The 22,940-nt window shown below is 36.5% G+C and overlaps 1 protein-coding gene across 3 annotated transcripts in view; it reads right to left on the bottom strand.

The window, feature by feature from the left end:
* GPBP1 (GC-rich promoter binding protein 1) overlaps positions 1-22,940 on the bottom strand; it is a 71,797-nt gene that overhangs the window by 33,114 nt on the left and 15,743 nt on the right. For all 3 annotated transcript variants that reach the window (XM_060009470.1, XM_060009469.1, XM_060009471.1), the window contains one exon: positions 5,080-5,199. In XM_060009470.1, the coding sequence (XP_059865453.1) occupies positions 5,080-5,142 (63 nt within the window). In that variant the 5' untranslated portion in view covers positions 5,143-5,199. The remainder of the gene's footprint in view (positions 1-5,079; positions 5,200-22,940) is intronic.

Genomic DNA, 22,940 nt, shown 5'->3' on the forward strand with positions numbered 1-22,940 from the left:
GAGGAATTTAGCAATATAGAACTAAATTCCGGCAATTTTTCTTTTAACTATAGGTTAGAGCCTTGCTATTCAAAGTGTGGTCCACAGACAAGCAGAATCAACAGCATTTTAAGACTGTTAGGACTAGGACCCCATTAGAGACCTACTGAAATTAGAATCTGCATTTTAACAAAATTCCCAGGTTATTTTCATAGGCATTAATGTTTGAGAAGCAGAGGCCAAAAGAATTCTTATCCAGGACTTCCCTGGTGGCACAGTGGTTAAGAATCCACCTGCCAATGCAGGGGACACGGGTTCAAGCCCTGGTCCAGGAAGATCCCACATGCTGTGGAGCAACTAAGCCCGTGCACCGCAACTACTGAGCCTGCGAGTCACAACTACTGAAGCCCGCGCGCCTAGAGCCCATGCTCCGCAACAAGAGAAGTCACCGGAGAAGCCCATGCACTGAAACAGAGTAGCCCTCGCTCGACAACTAGGGAAAGCCCGTGCACAGCAATGAAGAGCCAATGCAACAAACAAACAAAAGAATTCTCATCCATGTATACAAGGAGACAGTACATGAATAGTCAATACAGTTCTCTCTAAAGTAGCCTAAAAATATAAATAATCTCAAATTAATGAGACAAATGAAATGTGATACAGAGGCACAAAACAGAATACTGTACAGAGTTTTAAGATAATTACGGCATATCTGCAGATATCAACAGGGGAAAAAAATCTCAAAGATATAATGAATATAAAAACAAGGTGTAGACATAAATGATAATCATTTATATAAATGTTTTAAACATACGAATAATACTATTTATTGATATTCACATACTTAGTAATAATATAAGAACATGCATCGAGAATACCTCTGGGGAAAAAATGAAGACAGAAAAAGGACTGTGATGAAGCATACAGCAGACTTCAATTGTTTATTTCTAGAAGAGATACAGAACTAACATGACAAAATGTTAAGATGTGACTCTTGGATGGTTAAGTGTTCGTTTAATTATACTTTATGCTTCTTTGCATGTTTAAATATTTTATTAGAACCATCCACATGGTTCTTTTAGAATTATCAAGACAAACACACTGGAGGGAAATATCTGCAGAATATATAGCAAACAAACCCCTCAATATGAAAAGAGCTATCACAAATAAATCACTAAGAAATAAATTACATGAATAAGCAAGTTCTTAGAAACAGTTCCTAACACAAAAATATGCTCAACCATAATAATGCAAATCGAAACAATGAAGTGCCATTTTTCATCCAATTTCACAAAGATGAGAAAAATGGAAAAACATCCAGTGTTGCCAAAACTGAAAAAACTGGTCCCTCCTTATAAAATTTTTATAGGATTATAAGTTGGTACAACCTTTTTGGAGAGCAATTAGGCACTATCTACCAAAATGTATAAATCTTCCAATTTGCTGATTCTGCTGCTAGGAATTTCCCCTACAAATATATAATCAAGAGATGCCCAGGCATTCCTGCGGCTTAATCCATTAATAAGTAACCAATTCATCTCTGTAAATTCACCCAATAGAAGATTACAGTTGACAGTTGAACAATACAGGGGGTTGGGGTACCGACCCTCTGTGCAGTCAAAAATCCATGTATAACTTTACAGTCGGCCCTCTGTATCCACAGATCACACAGTACTACAGTACATATTTATTGGAAAAAAATCCACATACATGAACACAAATAAGTCAAACCATATTGTTCAAGGGTCAACTGTACATAGCCACTAAAGAGTTAGATACCCATGTACTAAGTATAGAAATATACTGGAGATGCTATCCTTGAAGGAAAAAAAAAAAAAGCAATTTCATTTGTTTATCCAAACCAGGATAAAAATATATTCTGGTGTATGCATAAAAACGTCCTGGTATTTCACTTCTAAAAATTGGTCTACTTAATAATCAAGAAAAGAAAGTTATTAAGCTGATTAATCTTTAAAGTGAGGCACACATGGGCTCCTATCCTAATTCTAGCATTTTGGGTCAGGTTACTTATCTCGCTCAACCTCAGTTTCCTCATATGTAAGTCGGGGGAAGAAAACAGTACTTTACCTCTTATGATTTTTTTAGCCTTCTTATGAAGTGTTTTACACAGTGATTGGTATGCAGTAATGACTCAAGAAACACTAGTTATTACATTTTAAATCTTTTTCTGAATTCTTTTTCAAAATATAGCACAATTTTCTGATTCTCAGAATACCTAAATCAAAAGTTAACAGAAACTACATAGTAAACAAGAAGTTTCAATGAACTCAACTACAAGTCTGACTACATTTTCTCATCCTCTCACCCTCATCCTAAAGCACACATTTTCAAGGCAAACCAACACTGCTTACATTATTGAAGGAAGGTAATTACAATGTTACTTTTCAAACTGCAGGTCAGGGCCCATTATAAAGGACATGAAATTAGTAGCAATTTGCATTTTTTATTGGAATAAAAAAGACCAAAAGAGAAAGAAGAACACAGGTAAATGACTTTTGTTTTAGTTATATCAATGTGCATTTAAAAACATTATGTAAAATTTCTTACTGGGTCCCAATCAACTGTTCAAAAGCCAATGCCCCACTTCATAGACATAAACAACCACATGCAGTTTAAAATTTCACCACATGATGGGGCTAAACTTCTGCATACCTCAGAAAACTGCTCAGGTGCAGTGCTGAAAACACTGCTACCCTTAACTCAAGTGCTCCTATCATTCCTTCAAATAACAAAGAAAAGACTTAACACTGAATTGAGGCGGGGTGGTGGTGGGATGAATTGGGAGATTGGGATTGACATATATACACTAATATGTATAAAATAGATAAGTAATAAGAACCTGCTGTATAAAAAAAATAAAATAAAATTCAGAAAAAAAACCCGCTAAGTTGAAATAGAGAACCCAACAGTAATTTAAGTCTATTCTATTTATTCAAGATAAGATTAAAAGGGCTCTGGCAGAAAACAAGAGGTTAATTATAACTGAGAATCCATGAATAGTGATTTTGAGCGATACATACAGTATAAGAAGTCATTACTGAAAGTGTATACTTGTTTGTGTTCGTCAAAACCACTTTGGGTAAGGTCTAAGGAGATAGTTTCAAATACTGCTAGTTAAGAGTTCAAACTGATACTACTTTCTGCAGGCAATTTAAAATAAATTAGAATAATTGATCATTTAGAACAGGCAATCCCAAGTCTCAAAATCATCATCTTCATTCATGATCTATATAGCCAGATCAAGAGTCTGGGTCTAGAAAGCAATAAGGATTCAAGAGTCTAGTTCTAGGGCTTCTCTGGTGGCACAGTCGTTAAGAATCCGCCTGCCAACGCAGGGGACACGGGTTCAAGCCCTGGTCTGGGAAGATCCCACATGCCGCGGAGCAACTAAGCCCATGCACCACAACTACTGAGCATGCACTCTAGAGCCCCTGAGCCACAACTACTGAGCCCATGTGCCACAACCACTGAGCCCATGCGCCTGGAGCCCCTGCTCCGAAACAAGAGAAGCCACCACAATGAGAAGCCCACGCACCACAATGAAGAGTAGCTCCCGCTCGCCACAACTAGAGAAAGCCCGCGTGCAGCAACTAAGACCCAACACAGCCATAAATAAATAAATAAATAAATAAAACAGGCAAAGTACATAAATAGACATAAAAAAAATGAAAACAAGTTTTATACTCATTTCAGAGAAAACGAACTAAAGAGAAAAGGAAACAAAGTGAGGAGCAAGAAACTCGTATGTATCCAGGCTCTGAAGTAGGCCTGGAAAAAAATGAACCCAGGAAAAGCATAACTGAGAGCAGCCTGGGGGGTGGGGGGTGGACACAAACAACAGCAGCAACAGCGAAGCAAATTCCAGAGACCTAAACAGAAGAGGAAAGGGGGCAGAGTCTGTAACTAAGAAGTGATCTCAGTTACTTCTCAGTAATAGTCTACATTTCCTAACAACTATGATCCATTTTATGTCTATAAATGAAATGTTCAATCATTTTATGAAATTCCAAAATGAGTCCTATGGAAATATTACAGAATAGAAAATGCATCCTAGATTCTAGTCTAGGCTCACACTAATTACATGAAAACAGGCCAATTAACCTTCCAGAGAACCATCTGTATAAAATAAAGTCAGTTCACATGATCATTAAAAGCCATCTTCAAACTTTAAAATTCCCCTGTCTAGGAGAATTTTCTCTCTCCAATGCAGCTTTTTCAATATATTATGACCTGACAGGTCCTTACTGGGGAACAACTTTCCAAATTGTAAAACTGTTCCTATAAGAGCTGTTTCAGTAAACTCTTCTATAAGAACTGCCTGTACCCCCCAAAAGGTCCTAGATGAATGCCTTAGCATGGCAGAGCTTGATTAACAGGCAAGCAGATGATCAAGACCCCCTCTTGATTCCTTTGCACTATGGAAAAAACAAAGTGGAAGACAGCTTTTGAGCCAGACAGATTGATTCTAATCAATTTCAAGGTCCCTCTTAGCATGCCTTGTAAGTGGATGACAATTTCAATGTCAAGCAAGTCTTATACAAACTATGTTCTGTTTTGGTTATGTAAAATGAACATTTTTAAATTAGTGAGTCACCTTATACGTAACAACACTGCAAAGTTCTCAAAACTTCTAAAATTTGAGTAATATGCCATTCATAGTCTCATTTATTTGAAAAAGAAGTCTTCTGGTTATAAGAAATGACTTCAAAAACTTCTGATTTTTTAAAAAAACATTATCTATAGGAAAGTAAGTAAAGCAAGTTATCAGAAGAATAGTATAGGAAAAGGTAAGATGCAAAAGTAATGTGTAATGTACTTACCTGGTTTGAATTTTAAAATGCAGAGCTTTCAAAAGACAACTTTTCAAGTAAATGGTTTAGTATGTTGATGGTATATTGAAAATTGACTTCTTAAATAATAAAAACCAACAGATTAAATATAAAATAACTTAGAAAGTAATATAAAAAGTATTTTACGACAAAAACATTAAGCTTTAGTTTAACTACATCTGTGTAGAACATGAACTAAACAGAGGCAGACAGAAAGACAAAAAGAAAAGAGAGATGCAAGAAAAAATACCTTTGTTGATGATGGTGGGGTAGGAAAATTAAGCCAGGCTGGAGCAAAGTCATGCTGCGCCATTTAGGTCCAGTCTCTCCAACTCAGCGAAACAAGGCTTCAACACCTCATGGCAAGTCCCTGTCGTATAAAAATAGAAGGTATTAGATCTATACAGCTCCTGGCCAAAATTATCTTCTTATACGTCCTTTAAATTACAATGATCTGACTACTACAAGATTTCAATTATAATTCAATTCTAGAAAAGGCAAAAATATAGTGACAGAAACTAGATCAGCAGAGTGCAGGTGAAGGGCCTGGGGAGAACGGAAATGACTACAAAGGGAAGGAAGAAGTTTTCAAGGGTAACTGAGTATTTATCCTAATTGTGGTGATGATTGTACAAACTATACACTTGTTAAAACTCATCAAATTGTGTACTTAAAACTGGATAATTTTATTATAAACTATCTCAATGACGCTTATTTTTTTAAATTACAATAGTCTTATCACAAATAGATGAGTTATCAAGTGTCTCCTGATGTGACACAACAGGATGTATGCAGCACTATCTATGTACACAGCACAAGTTATTCTTGCCGCCAACCCTTACATTATCTGAAATCCGATTTAACTAACAATTTGCAGGAAATTCAACATAGAGAAACAAATTAAAGGACAAATGAAGGAAGTAATCCACCAAATGCAGATCACACGATGAGTCAAATGATCTGGTTTCTTCAACAAATAAACAGCTTTCACAGGCAGAGCAATCAAATACAACATGTGGCCCTTATATAAATCCTTACTCAACCAAGTTTAAAAAGTGAAAATTATGAGTCAAAAATCTGAACATGAGCTGAATATTAAATGACTTTAAGAAATTACTAATCACTTTAGATGTGATGACTGTTAGTGCAATGCTGGTACAGTAGACCCTTAAAGAACAAGGTTTAGAACTGTGAGGGTCCACTTATACATGGATTTTTCTTTTTTTTTTTTTCCACTAAATACATACTGTAGCACTTCACGACCTGAGGTTGGCTGGATCCAAGGATGTGGAGCATCGGGTGTGGAGGGCCAACTGTAAAGATTTTCTGACTTTTCAAGTCAGACTTTTCAACTGCATGGATGGACAGCACCCCAACCCCCACCCTGCTCAAGGGTCATCTGTAATAAAAGGACATATACAGAAGTCTTTGCAATTAAATCAACACATCTGGAATTTGCTTCTTTAAAAAAAAGGGACTGTGAAAACGGGTGTCACTGAAACAAGGTTGTCCATATGTTTATAAATGTTAGTAGAAGTAGGTGTATAGTCTCTCTACTTACACATATGCTTGAAAATTTCCATAATTAAAAGGTTTTTTAAAATTACAATCATCACAATGGGTATCCACTGCTCTTGCATTCTAAACTTAACTTTTTGGAAGCCTCTCTCAATTGCATCAATAAAAATTTCAAGTTGCCAGCACAATCTAAACACAGTAAACTCAGTTTTTTAAAATGAGGGAGAAGCCAACTGGGCAACTGTACTCATTTCAATATAGAGTTTACATATTAGTCAATGAAGAAATCAAATTTTCTGAACATTAATGTCTAAGTTTACTAATAGATGTTTCATATTTACAACTACATAATAATCTCAAAAGTGGAACTTTAAAAAGCAAAATGATCAATACCATTGTTAGTCTTCCTTTTTCAAAATTCTTTCAAATATAAGTAAGTGCCATGGCAGAATTTGTCACACCAATTTCCTAAAATACTTTAAAAATTGTCAAGATACTACAGGAACATTCTACTTCTACCCCAAACTGTACTGGTTCATTACAAGAAAGGTTAAGGAAAAAAAAACAAAAAAAACAGAAAAAAAAAAACCCTGATACAATTTACCAATATCAATAAAACACTTATGAAACAAATGCAATATTTTAAGACTGTACCTAAATCAAAATGAACTACACAAAAATTTGGACATTTTGAGCTCTAATTCTACCACCACCATACATTATATTTTAAAGTCTTCTGAAATAAAAATGAAAACTCAAGTGTTTTAGGGTATAAAAAATTTTTATTATCTATTTTGACATGAAGCTAAATACTGTTTTGAGGTGTCTGTGATAGGATGTTACTTGTCCAACAACTTTTTAGAAAATTTTTGTTGGAAACTCTTAAAATTATAGGTCCAATAACTCAATGAGAATGAAAAATTATTTTTATAGCTTGTTCCAAATAAAAATTCACAAAAACTCCAAAGGACCTAAATAAAATAAACAATAATTTAAAGCTTTTTCATTTTATACAGGGTCTCATCCCAAATGATGGTTAAATAAGAAGTTATATTCTAAAACTTATCCCTAGGAGGCAAACTACTACTACTGTCTCTATTTCTGCAATGTCTTTATGAATTCTAATTTAAATCGAGTTCTTACAGAATAAAGCATGGATAGCTAATGGCATAGGTTTTCCTGTTCTGAAAAAAGGTAAAGAGCAATACTAGCTAATACTAGGACATTTATACAAGTGTGTGAAAGGATCAGGATATGCTATCCCCAAAATATGCCACTTTGACATAAGAAAAATTTTGAGCTGAAGGCATGTGAGTTCCTGAAATCCCTTACCTACCTCAAAGCAGAGCCTCCCAAAAGAATTTATTAATCCCGTCCCCTGGAGTAACTCTAATCTTCTCCTTTTGGGAAACAAACAAACAAAATCCAGCACCACCATACCCAGACATTGCCACAAACCCCTAAGGACCCAGTTATCTATCTCTTCTCAAAAGTCATTTGCTTTTTCTATTAAGTATCCTTTTTCCCTGTGAAGTTAGGTATAGAGATCCCAAATTCTACTCATCTCTTTGAGTTACTCATCTCTAAGTACTGCCAGGTGTGAGGACACGCTAATAAACCTCTGTTTGTTTTCTCTTGTTAATCTGTCTTTCCTCAGTCTAATTTACAGGGCCCCAGCCAGAGAACCTAGGAAGGTAGAAAAGAAATTTTACCCCCTACACATATAAAAGCAAATTAACGTTGAAAAGCTCCACCCTATCCATTTTCTTTTTTTTTCCTTTGAATTTTATTTTTTATACAGCAGGTTCTTATCAGTTATCTATTTTATACACATTAGTGTATATATGTCAATCCCAATCTCCCAATTCATCCCACCACCACCATCCCCGCCTCTTTCCCCCTCCATTTTCTTTTAACTGTGCTTTATGCCATCTGATTTCATTCCATCTTCCTCTCCCTGTATGTTATAGGCTGAACTGTGTCCATTCCCCAGCCCCCCTGCCCAAAATTTCATCATGTTGAAACCTAACATACCTCAGAATGTAGAAAGAAAGAAGGAAAGAGGGAGGGAGGGAAAAATGCTGCCAGTATGAAAATCCTAATTTCTCATCTCACCCAATTTACAACTTGTTCACCACTGACAATAAAAATCCACCAGGGGAACACTGGTTCTGAAATAACCCAAATCGAAACTCTATACGTTCTAAGTGTACATGCCTGACTTTTAAAAAAAAAAAAAAAAAAAAAAAAAGACCACTAACTACTTAGAAGTCCCAAATACAGTTCTTTGAATTGAAAACTAATATACTTTGGCAAGAAATACACAAATAGATGGGACTTTCCTATTTCTGGTAATGTTTTACTTCTGAATCCACAAAAATTTGTGCCAAAGAATGAGCATCAAACTTACATCTTTATAACGGTTTATATTTCAGATAAATAAGCTTTAAAAGTCACGAAGCCTATCAAAAACACCCCAAATCAACCAATGGCTAAAGCATTCTAACTAGAGGCAGAATACAGATTACTGTTAAAAAAAGAACATGGGGGGACTTCCCTGGTGGTCCAGTGGTTAAGAATCTGCCTTCCAATGCAGGGGACTCGGGTTTGATCCCTGGTTGTAGAACTAAGATCCCACATGCTGCGGGGCAACTAAGCCCACACACCGCAACTACTGAGCCTGTACCAGAACTAGAGAGCCCACATGCCACAACAAAAGATCCCACATGCCACAACTAAGACCTGATGCAGCCAAAAATAAATAAATATTTTTTAAAAAAAGAAAAATAGAACATGGGCTTCAGAGTCCAACAGGCCTGGATTCAAATCAGCTCAACCAGTTACTAGGCTGAGTCTCAGTTTCCTCTCTTCATTAAAATTAAGATAACTACTGCTTACTTACCTTATAAAATTCATCCTGAAACCTGTTAAAGTTATTTAAAAAAGAAAAAAGAAAAAAAACTAGTACCCTTCACCACCATAATGGTTTTATAACAATCCTTGAGTAAGGTTAAGTTTTTCCATCATTAAACAGCTAACATTCCTTCATTAGGAAGGCAAGAACCAGAAGACCACTATGCATAGTCATCTTTAGTTCTCTTATTGGTAAACCTGTGGAATACTCCTTTAGTAAGCTTAGTTTAATACATTAACAGATTTCCTTTAAAAAGTAGTCTTCTTCCCAATTCAGGCCTAAAGCCATTATACAGGGCAGAGCAAAGGAGCCAAGGGTCTAAAACTAAGTGTTAGAGCCATAGTAGGGATGAGAGGGTATCAACACATGGAACTGGCCCAGCACAGGACGTCAGCATCAAAGCAGAGCAACAAAGGACATCCATGAAGGGACAACCAGGGATGGGGCAGTGAGCCCAAAAAGAGTGAGGAAGGCATCCATGCAGTAGAAAGGAAGCAGCTAGAATAAGGAGTTATAAGACTAAGCAGGGAGAGAAGGGTATCCACATGGAAGTGGCAGCTGGGGCTACAATAAAAAATTGGTTATATACAAGGAAAACGATCAAATAAATATATTTAGAATGATGAAAGCTAATAAGTTTCATACTGTTAAAGACAGTAACTAATAATGGAAAGGATGAAAACTAGAGTGAATGATGTGTTGTTGTATGATTAACACAAGTCACATATTAATAAAATACTAATATTCATATATATCATAAAGATAAATATTTCTGGTTTTGTGTGTGTGTGTGTGTGTGTGTGTGTGTGTGTGTGTATGTGTGTGTGTGTATGTGTGTGTATCCCTCCTCTCCCCCAGCTCTGCCCACTGAACGGGCCAGGCCTGAGCATAGTGACACTCCAATAGCAGTAAGCATACTTAACATCCAGGTCTTGTCTTCTAAAAACCATTTTCCAATAAAAGAAACCAGGGCTTTTTTGAGAAATGAACAGCTGATTCCAGGGCTAGGAAAAGATGACAAAGTAAGTTTGGAATATTTTGTTGTAGCAAAAACCAAGGAAGTGTCCAAATAATGACTGGGAAATATCAAAAGGACACAGAAACCAGCTTGAGTGAGCTCCCCACTGGTCAAATCAGGGACAATTTGAGCATTAAAAATGAGAAAATATATGGGAAGGACATCAACACAAATGGTGAAATACAGAACTCCAAGAGCCTACCCCTCCACACAAACACCAAAAAATCAAGCAAAATCTGTCAGAACCAACTTTATCAGAACTCTGAAAAAGTCAAAGGTTTACAACAATTAGGGCAGCGCTGAATCAAGAAAATGGAAACTTTAAAATGATAGTAAAGCTTTATGGCATTTTCACTTGCCCTTGACCCACATCTTCTCTGTGGCACAATGGAGGTTTTGAAGACCCAGTGTAGGGCTCTGGTCTCTGGTTCCAGAGTGAGCAGAGTAGACCTTATTCTCACAGAATTACGTTTGTCTGTGTAAACCTGTCTGGGGTCTACGTGAGGACCGAGAGGCACTTGCCTTTGTTTTGCCTAACAGGGAAGGAAAATGTGTCAAGCAGAGAGCAATCCTCCAAAACACTGTAAGGCAAATGAAGAGCCCCCTGCCAAGGACAGAGGTTTACAATTCAGTGAACAATAGCACACCCAAAGCCTGGGAGAAAAGGCTGAGAGGGAATTGGGTGGAGGGTGGGGGAGAGTTATGGCATTGCAACAAACTCGCTCATGCCCTATAAGGGAAATGAGAAAACCACACCAACGCTCAGAGCAAAATGCATGCTCAGAAAAAAAAACACCTGAGAAGGTCCTAAGCTTTCACCCCTGGCTGATCATTAGGTTCAGCAAAACCAGTACATGAAGGCTAAGACAGTTATAAACAGTGTGTAAAGAAATGCCCTAACACAGATCCAATAACAAAAAAGTGGGAGAGTTCTTATTTTTTTCCTTTCCCTTTATTTTTATTCCCTTTTGGCTCCAGGCATGCATCTGCAACAAAACACTAGCTGACAAGGTAAAGATGGCTCTTGTTTGAAGAGTTCGGAGAACAGCAGTATCCGTGGACAGCTGAAATAAAACTGCTATTGTATTGCACTGAAACTACTTTTTGTAACCACTGAACCTTTAGTAAAGCCTTACTAAAGGCTGCAACCTGTCTCAGATGTGTTGTGAGCGCCAAGATGGTTTCTGGCTTGGCCCATGTGTGAAGGATTTGCAACCTTGAGACAAGATACTATATTGACCCTGATAACTTTTATATTTTGTTCATCAAGGATTTTTTGCATTAATTTAAATTTCATTAAAATGTTATTAATCTCAAACAACAACAAAACACTAGGTGATCGCAATCTAAGGGACAGAGACTTCAGAAACTAACCAACACAAAGAATACAGACTTTCAGAAATAGTTTAGAAAAGTCACTAAATGAACACAAAACCAAACCCACAGCAAGCAACCCCCAAGGATAGGGAGAAAAAACATTTGATTCCTAAAGTCTCCAAATTACAATATTCAAAATGTTCGATTTTCTAACAAAAATTACAAAGCGTGCAAAGAATAAAGTATGGCCCACTGTGGGGGGGGGGGGGACGTGGAGGGGAGGTTGTGATATTAGCAGACACTGTCCCTGATGATGAACAGACATCAATTGTCTTAAATACAAAGAGCTAAAGGAAACCAGAACAATGTCTCAACAAATAGAATATCAATAAAGCGACAGGAATTACAGCAAAGAACCAAACAAATTCTGGAGCCAAAAAGTACAATAACTGAAATGAAAATTTCACTAGAGAGTTTCAACAGCAGATCTGAGCCAGCAGAAAGAAGAATCAGAAAACTTGAAGAGGTCAATTAAAATTATCAGTCTAAGGAGCTGGAAGAAAAAAAAGAAAACTGAACAAAGCCGAAAAGACCTGTGGGACACCATCAAGCATACCAACATACACATAATGAAAGTTTCAGAAGCAGAGAAAAGGAGGGGGTAGAAAGAGTCTCTGAAGAAATAATGCCTAAACACTTATCAAATTAACTAAAGACACAGAATATACATATCCAAGAAGCTAACCAAACTCCAAGAAAGATAAACACAAAAAGATTCACACCAAGACACATAACCAAACTGTCAAAAGCAGAGAATCTGCAAAGCAGGGAGCCAAAGGCCAAAGTCAACTGGTGGCATAAAAGGGATCCTCGAGCTTCCCTGGTGGCGCAGTGGTTGAGAGTCCGCCTGCCGATACAGGGGACACAGGTTCGTGCCCCGGTCCGGGAAGATCCCACATGCCACGGAGCGGCTGGGCCCCTGAGCCACGGCCGCTGAGCCTGTGCATCCGGAGCCTGTGCTCCGCAATGGGAGAGGCCACAACAGTGAGAGGCCCGTGTACCGCAAAAAAAAAAAAAAAAAGGGATCCTCAATCAATAATAGGCCACATTGTGATGAACAAAGACCTACTATATATAGCACAGGGAACTATACTCAATATTTTGTAATAACCTATAAGGGAAAGAATCTGAAAAGGGATATTTATATGTATGTATACTGAATAACTATGCTGTACACCTGAAACTAACATGACACTGTATATCAACTGTACTTCAATTTTTTTTAATTTTTAAATAATAATAATATGCCACATTAACAAAATGAATGAAAAATACCATATGATCATCTCAGCTGCTGCAGACAGGCACTGGACACAATCTAACAACCTTTCATGATAAAAACACTCAACCTGATAAAGAACATCTATGAAAAAACCAGAGCTAACATCATACTCAACACAACTTGTGTATGTATTCAATGGAAAAAGACACATTCTGTTAGGATTAACCATGAAAACATGCTAAGAAAAAGAAGCCAGACACATCCAGAAGCCAGATCACATGTTGCAAAACCCCTGTTTTTATGAAATATCCAGGATAGACAAATCCATAGAGACAAGAAGCAGAGACAACCAGGGACTGTTGGGAGGGAGGAACGAATGGGCACTGGTTGCTAGATGGATACAGATTTTTCTTTTGGGGTGATGAAAATGTTCTGGAACTTGGTGAAGCTGGTGGTTTCACATCATTGTGAATGTACTAAATGTCAGTGAATTATACGTTTTAAAATGGTCAATTTCATGTAATGTGACTTTTGCCTCAATAAAAATAAATAAAAGTGCTGTATTACAACCCCTTGAATAAACCATGAATCCAGAGAGATGAATACATACACTGAAAAGTTTTAGGAGGAAGAGGTTATTTATACAATTTCTAAGAACCTCAAAAAAGAAAAGTTACTACAGTTTTGCAGTGAAATGGCCTGGCAAATAGCCTGGGAAATCCTTAATCAACAGATCAAAGTGAATCATCAGTAACAGAGCAAACTGAAATTGCGTGCCAATGAGCAAAACAGAGCACCACTTCACTTTTATAATATTCTAACCAAAGATAAAGAAGCACAGCCTGTCTCAACAGGAGAAAAGCTAACCTTAGAGACATTACATGTACTAAAACAACTGGCCCATAATCTTCAAGAATCACGTTATACAAGTCAAGAAAAATCATTTTTTAAAAATGATGACGCTGTAACATGTTTATTCTATAATTTTATGAGTCATGTTTTTAACTTTTGAAAAGTATACTTAGACATTTTATTCCATTCAGTTTTGTTTGCTTCACTACTGCAATACCATTAATAAAATTTTATTAATATTTAGTAAGCACTAGGTAATTTCCAGACTTCCCTAATAAAAAGCAAGAGGCCCCTCCCCTATGGAGTCTGATTCAACAGGTCTTAAGCAAGGCCTAGAATTCTGTTCTTAAGCACTTAAAGTAATGATAATCAGGAAAAGATGATAAATACTGTAATAAATATTTACCAAGAAGAAACAAAATCCTCGCCTGTGGAACATGACCTCTAAAGGAAGCAAAATAATCTATTACTTTACTATTTTTTTCCAGTTTTGGTCATGACACAGTGTCCAATATCTTCTGTTATCAAACTCAAAATTACAGATTACACACTCAAATATAAAACAGCATTAGCAAATTTCACAAGAAATCTAGACTACTAGAAATTTCCATCCTTTAAGAAGTTTCATATTATTAATGCTTGCTTTAACCTGGAATTTTGTTAGACCCCCTATCCCCCTCAGCTTATCTCATTAAGTTGTTCAGAAACTTTCTATGCTTTACTTACATGAAAAAAAAAATCATAAAAAAAAGAAGAGGAATGTTATGAGAATTGTTATTACTTGTTAAATTGCTACATATGAAAACTGCTACTTTCACCCCTACAAAAAAGAATTTTATTTAAGGAGAAAAACACATTACTGGAAACAGCATGCTTTCAATTCTCAAGTTTTTAGGTATAATACACAAAATGTAACTGAAATACTCCAAAACTTATAATGAGCTGACCTAATTTTCATATAAAATGCACCACTACAAAAAAATAAGCCTTACTCTGTAAACAAATTTTTACTCACTGAGCTTCTCTTTCCCTAACAAAACTAAACAGTTTAAGTCACCCCTGAATAAGATTTTTTTTAAAGGTTGGTAAAGGTAAATTTTAATTCAGAATTATACTGCAAACAATATGGACTAAATGGCATAAAATTTAATTCAAATCAACTCATTTACTAAACAGCCAATGTAAGCAAAAACAAGTACTAAACACTGAATATCAAGGGCAGTTTTGCTTCTAACAGCTAACAAGTTAACAACTGGAAAACAAGGTTGCTGCCTCAACTCCTTTATCAGAAAAGGTATAAGCAAATTATTTATCTGAAGTATTTAACCATCAGAAAAGTGCCAACATTATCAGGGTTCAAACAGAGTAAACATATACACTTAAAAATATATATATGCTGGGATCAGCTTAGATATGTTCTCTGAAAAGTGGGCAGAATCAGAAGAGATAAATAATTTACCGCTAAGCTACACAGCCAGTAATATGAATTCAGATTCTTCTGCCTCAAAAGCCATGTTCTTTGTTCACTACCAGTATATTTCTCAAACTTTCCCACAGAAATTACTTAAAGCTAATAATTAATCCATTCTCCTGCCCCACCAAAATGTATTTTCAGAAAATAATCAAAATAACTCATCCTCAAGTCCTATTTTTTTTACAAACTCATGAAATTTCTGCATTATACTATAATATATCCATGTATGTTCTAATATAAAAAATTTTAAGTTACTTACTATCAAGTAAAATAACCTTGCAGCAAGAGATGACTGGTTTACCCTATGTGTTTCTTAAACTATGTGTTTGAGAAAACACTGCTATAACAATGTAAAATCCCAGCGATGACTTAGTTCAGCTGGAATATCAACATGAACAAAAAAGAATGTAAGTACATATGACTATGGTTAAAAAAAAAATATCCTGGATACAACTGACAATGTCTCATATAATGCAGAATTGGATTTTTTTAAAAACCAGGGTATTATATACTACAATCAAGAAACTTCTAAATTACCATCCCTTAAGAGTCAAAGATAGTCCTTCTTATTTAATATGTTCAAACTTATTTTATTTAGCCCAAGACACAAAACCATAATGCTTAATGTTTTATTTCAATTAAGCAGAAAACAAAACTACCCTCTCCGGCACTGATGCAGGAAGGAAATGGAATTTATCACTGTTTCTCCCCACCTGCCCCTGGCACCTTGGCCAGTAACATAATTCTAAAAAATAAAAAATCTGAAGCAATCAGTCACTCTGGTGAAGAATTTAGAGTAAGCATGGAATATCTCTAAACAGGTCTCTTAAAACTACTGGGGGCTTCCTTTCTAAATGGTACTAAACCATTCTGCTACAAATATATCTGAACTAACGAATCTAGTCACTATACTCTCAACACATCAAGCCAGTAATGAACAGGTCAACCAAACACCACTTAATACGCCAGGTATATCTAAAACCAAGTAGAGAAAATACTCTGGGGACAGTAAGCAGCGTGCTTTGAACAGCACACAGGAATAAGAAATCTGAACTACATTTAGCAGGCAAGGGGAGTACTCAGAAGTTTTAAAGTTGCAATTACATGTCTGGAAATGTGCTTTCAGAAAATAAATCTGGTAGCTTGTTGTAAAATAAAGGGGGTGGGGAGGATTCAGTAAATCACTTGGAGAGGAAAATATTAAAATCTAGAACTTTAGTTCCCATTACCACCCATTCATAACAAATGTTCTCAAAAGTTTCATTAATTTTTTTAAAGGACTATTCATGAGTTCAATTCCAATGGAAAAGAGCTTCCCTCAACTTCCTAAAAACTACAATATAAAAGCCAAACTCAAAGCTCTCTTATAAAAAATGGAAGTAAAGAGAGCAAGAGTAAGGGAGTAGTACAGGCAATTCAATAAAGTTGTAACACTCCCTCACACCATACACAAAAATAAACTCAAAATGGCTTACAGACTTAAATGTAAGACATAACACCATACAACTCCTAGAAGAGAACATCGGCAAAACATTGACATAAATTGTACCAATATTTTCTTAGATCAGTCTCCCAAGACAATAGAAATAAAAGCAAAAATAAACAAATGAGACCTAATCAAACTTATAAGCTTCTGCACAGCAAAGGAAACCATAAAGACAACCTACGGACTGGGAGAAAATATTTGCAAACAATGTGACCAACAAGAGCTTAATTTCCAAAATATACAAACAGCTCACACAACTCAATAACAAAAAAAAAACACCCCAAACAAAAAACGGGCAGAAGACCTAAATAGGTTTTTCTCCAAAGAAGACATACGGACAGCCAACAGGCACATGAAAAGATGTTCAACATCATTAAGTGTCAGGAGAAATGCAAATGAAAACTACAATGACGTATCACCTCACCTGATCAGAATGGCCATCATCAGAGAGAGTGTCTACAAATAATAAATGTTGGAGAGGGTATGGAGAAAAGTGAACCCTCCAACACTGATGCTGGGAATGTAAATTGGTGCAGCCACTGTGGAAACAGTATGGAGGTTCCTTTAAAAACTAAAAAGAGTTACCATATGATCCAGCAATCCCTCTCCTGGGCATATATCCAGAAAACACGAACACTCTAATTCAAAAAGGTACATGCACCCCAATGCTCATAGGAGCACTATTCACAATAGTCAGGACATGGAAGCAACCTAAATGGCCATCAACAGATGAAAGGATAAAGGAGATGCGTGCGCACACACACACACACAATGGAATATTATTCAGCCGTAAGAAAGAATGAAATAATGCCATTTGCAGCAACATGGTTGGACCTGGAGATTATCACACTAAGTGATATAAGTCAGAGAATGACAAATATGATCTTTTATCACTTATATGTAGAATCTAAAAAAACAGTATAAATGAACTTATTACATAACAGACTCACATAGAAAACGGTTACCAAAGGCAGGTGGGGAGGGATAAATTGGGAGTATGGGATTAACAGATGCACAACACCATATATAAAATAGATAAACAACAAGGATGTAAACAACTACACTTCAATTAAAGAAAAAATTCAAAAAAATAAAAATATAAATAAGGGGGTAGTAACAATGGATATGGAGTGGGGAAAAAATGGCAGAGAGAGGAAGACTGCAGAAACAATCTACAGGTGGGTGATAGTAGATGACTGGATGTGGAGAGCTAAGGAGGCTGAGAAACCAAAGATGAAAAACATTTCGGGCTCTCCTGGTGGCGCAGTGGTTGAGAGTCCGCCTGCCGATGCAGGGGACGCGGGTTCGTGCCCTGGTCCGGGAAGATCCCACATGCCGCGGAGCGGCTGGGCCCGTGAGCCATGGCCGCTGAGCCTGCGCGTCCGGAGCCTCTGCTCCGCAGCGGGAGGGGCCACAACAGTAAGAGGCCCGCGTGCCGCAAAAAAAAAAAAAAAAAAGAAAAACATTTCAAAGTTAGGAAATGAGGGGGACACAAAGAAGATTTGGGGATGCTAGTAAATGGTGTTAACATTGTGTATTCATTTTGTGAGAATTTATCAAGTTGTATACTTAAAATTTGTGCACATTAGTGCATGTGCGTTACAATTAATGAAACATTCAAATACAAACTTTTTTTGAACAGAAAAACAGAAACAAAGTTCCCAAGAACTATTTGGTAACTCGGAGTGAATCACTGAAGGTCAGTGATTTAACCATTCATGCCTAGGTACTAGAACCTCTGTAAAAAACCCAAAAGGAAGGGGTACAGAGAGCTTCCAGGTTGTGGTACACCCCAAACTCCACAGGGACCCTTCCAGACCTCACCCTATGTACCTCTTCATTTGGCTGTTCAGTCGTGCCCTCTAGCATATCCTTTAGAATAAACCAGTAACAGTGGTGTTTCCTTGCATTCTGTAAACCATTACAGCAAAATATGGAACCTAAGGATGGAGGAGGGTTTTGCGGGCATGGGAATCTCCCATTTGCAGCCAGATCAGACAGAAGTGTGGGTAACCTGGGAATCTACTACTTGAGGTTGGTATCTGAATTGGGGGCAGAAGGGCAGTCCTATGGGACTGAGCCCTTAATCTGCAGGGTCTATACTAAAGGGTCTATAGTAACTCCAGGTAATTGGTGTCAGAAAATCCTAACTGAATGCAACTGTAGAACACCCAGTTAAGTGTGTCCACAAAAAATTGGAGAACTGCTTGCTGCCTGGTATATGAATGCACACAAGAGTATCTCACTATCGTTCAAAAAAAAAAAAAAAAAATAAGGAGTCGGGGTAGATTCTCCAAATAAAGAGCTAACATGAGTGCTGACGCCACGAAGATATTTGGATTTTCAGAGTCTTTCAACATAACGGTCATTCAATAAACAATGCTCACATACACAAAAGTCCCAAACAGCTTTTTATCACCTCATTCTTGAATATGAAATAATAATCAAACATTTTAAGGAAAGTGGCAATAGGAAAGGACCACTAAAAACCACGAACACAAAGGAAAAAAATAATTCAAGAAATAACTAGCAAAATGGAATTTTCAGAACCCCAAAGATAAAGAGCAACTTCGGGACAGATAAAAAGAGAACACTCCTGTAAAGGAAGGAAAAAAATCAGAATGCATCAAAATTCTTAAAGATCTCCTGCTATAACACAACAAAATAGCAATCAAAGTGCTGAGGGAAAAAGTATTTTGAATCGTGAAAGCTATACCCAAAATATGAAGTGTGAGGCAGATAAATACGTTCTCAAACAGTTCCTAAGAGCCAGGAGGAAAGAGAAAGACCAATGGGACTTCCCTGGCAGCCCAGCTGTTAAGACTCCACGCTTCCACTGCAGGGATTGTAGGTTCAACCCCTGGTCAGGGAACGAAGATCCCACATGCTGCATGGTGTGGCCAAAAGAAAAAAGAAAGAAAGAAAAAGACCAGTGACCAACATTTTCTGTGAGTCCATAAAAAAATTAACTATTAAACAGGAAAAGATGCCCTGCTATTCTCATAACAAGAGAAGTACAAATTAAAATACTGGAACTACTCACCTACCAAACTTGCAAAAATCTTTGTTAGGGTGGGTCCAGAAAAGCTTGTAGTCTAGAGTTAATTTTTGTCCCACTAATTGGAGCTCATCCTTTTGAAGACTTTGCCTATACTCCATTTACTGCCTGTGCTCCATCTATTAGGTGGTCTTTCCACTGAGGCTGATGGAAACAAAGACTTTTCCTGGTCCTATGTAAATCTTTGGAATTGTTTCACCTACTCCTTTCTGGTGGTTCTATTCCCTGGCTTCAGTCACTTCCAAACGCGCGTGTGCAGGTCAGTCCTAAGTCAAAGCCTTGAGTGGACCCTTTTGAGTTATCTCTCCTGCCAAGTTTCCTATTACAATACTTTGCCCCACAAATTCTACCTACTTTGACCTTTTCAAATTTTCAGTTGTCTCCTTAACTTTTAGTTAAGACCACCAGACTATGTTTGAATTCACCCTCCCTGTGCTGTAGCCTATTAATTTTCTTCAAGCAATGAGCTGGGGCATTTATAACACTGACCACCTCCTGTCAACCAATATCTAAAAGCCTGTTTCATACATTTTAGATTTCTCAGATGAGTGGGTAAATCTGGTTATCTGGTTGCCTGTTAGTCCATCACAGCCAGAAGTAAAAGTCTGCATGCCAATTCAATGTTTTTTTAATTTTTTTTTTACCAGAAACGTGTCTATTTTATTTTATTTTTAATATTTATTTATTTATTTGGCTGCGCCGGGTCTTCGTTGTGGCATGCGGGATCTAGTTCCCTGATCAGGGATCAAAACCCAGGCCCCCTGCATTAGGAGCACGGAGTCTTAACCACTGGACCACCAGGGAAGTCCCTGCCAACTCAATTTTAACACTACAGGATTTTCACTAAATTGAATGTTTTACTTGTATAAATTTTCTCATGGAGTTTTTCTTGAAAGGATTCAACTAATTCCAATTTAACTGTTTCCCAAAGCAAAGTCCAACAACAAAATCTAGCACTCAACAAAATGAAATTCATAATTTTCAGCATTCAATCAAAAATTATCAGTCATGCAAAAAAGGGGGGGGCCTGCAGGAAAATGCTACCAATAACAAGAAAAAAAATCTATCTTTATAGAAAGATATCCAGAAATGATGGATATGATGGAATTAGCAGACAAGGACATTAAACCAACTATATGTTTAAGGAAAGGGAAAATAGGAACACAAAGGAAAAACAGAAGATATAGAAGATACTCCTAAAGATTAAAAAAAAGTAATATCTGAAATGAAAAACATTGAATAGGATTAACAGCAGATTAGACAATGCAGAAGAAAATGATCAGTAAGTGTACCGCTACAGTAGCGTTCAAACTAAAAAGCATTAAAGGAGACAAAGACAGACACTTTATAACTGAAATGTTTAGCAAGATAATTCTAATATTTATGCACCCAATAACAATGAAACACTTTTATAAACCAGAAAATACAGGTGATACAAGAAAAACATAGAAGACTTGAACACACCTTGCTCAGTCCGATAAAAATCTAATGGATAAAAAATTAGTAAGAGTATAGAATATTTAAGCCATACTCATTTAGGTGTTCACAGATTTTATATATCAAATACTAAACCCCCAAATACAGAAAGTATCTTCTTCAAGCACCCATCTTAGGCCACCAAAAAATCTTTAATAAATTTCAAACATACCTGCAAACAGCATTATTTGACCACAATTCAATGAAACTAAAAATAACAAAACAACAAAAAGACTCTTCTACACGTAATTTTAAAATAAAGTAAGTGAAAAGAAGCAAATTCACAAAACCAATAGTTAACAAACTGGAAAAGCTGAAGAACTACAAATAAATCCCAAAACTGTTTTGGGGGGGGGGAGATCAATAGAGAAGCTACTAGAATATAAAATCAAAAATGACAAAAAACCATAAGAAATCATCTGAACGACTCTATGTAAGGTTGAAAATATAGAAATGGACAATTTTTAGAAAAATACAATTTACTAAAAATATCCCCAGTAAAGAGAAAACCTAAACAAATTACCATGAAAGCGTTCCATTACAAAAAAAAACAGTCCAAAAGTGTCCTTGAGAAGCAAGATTCTAAGCACGGAAGGAAGGAAATACACATGGTAAGACAGAAAGCAATAAATAAAAACCCTGTGGTCCTAAAATTGAATTGGAAGTATCAGTATGAACTTGTGCAGTACTGTAGGGTAAATATACATTAAGACTGGCTTAGAATTTAAATTCTACTTTAAATATCAAGTATTCAAAATTTAATTCAATGCGATAAAACAACTATCACTTTTAAAACTCTTCCATCCATGGATGAATGGATAAAGAAGTTGTGGTACACGCTAAAAACAAAAAAAAACAAGGAAACCCTGCCATTTGCGAAAACATGGGTAGACTTTGAAGGCATTATGCTAAGTAAAATAAGTCAAAGAAAGACAAATACTGTATGATCTTACTTATATGTGGAATCCAAAAAAAAAACCACCAAACTCACAGAAAGAGATCAGATTTGTGGTTACAGAAGTGGACTGAGGAGGCCAATGGATAAGCGTGGCCAAAAGGTACAAACTTCCAGTTACAAGATTCCCAGGGTGGAATCCCACTAAGGGTGGAATGTACAGCATGAGATAATGGATGGTAACTAAACTTACTGTGGTAATCATTTCAGGATATACGTGAAGTCAAAATATTATGTTGTACACAAACTTACACAATCATATATGTCAATTATATCTCAATAAAACTGAAAAAAGATCCAAGGCATAAAAAAATTTTTAAAGAAAACCCTTAACCATTTCACTACACGTTACTTATCAAAACATTCAGCATATATACATATATGCTATTCCATTAAACACAATTAAGCTCCCCATAAAAAAATATTTGACATATTTGTTTTCTGAATAACACAATTCATCAACAAAAATGACATTTATGGAGCAGATACTCCAAAACACCACATTAAACAACTTTCTCCAAAAGAACACATACTAGTATGGAATGAATGAAGAACTGAATGAAGAACAGGAGGGAGGCAGGGAGGGAGGGAGGCAGGGAGGGAGGGAAGGAGGGAGATCAGCTCATTCTTCCCAGGTATCAGGAATGGCAATTACACGTAAAAAAACAGAGGCGCGATACTAGTAATGATTATCCACAAACTACCGAAATGTGAAATCCACCACACTAAATTACAATGAATGTGGTATCAATTTAATTCCA

This window comes from Delphinus delphis, chromosome 3, assembly GCF_949987515.2.
Source record: "Delphinus delphis chromosome 3, mDelDel1.2, whole genome shotgun sequence".
Classification (NCBI taxonomy): Eukaryota; Metazoa; Chordata; class Mammalia; order Artiodactyla; family Delphinidae; genus Delphinus; species Delphinus delphis.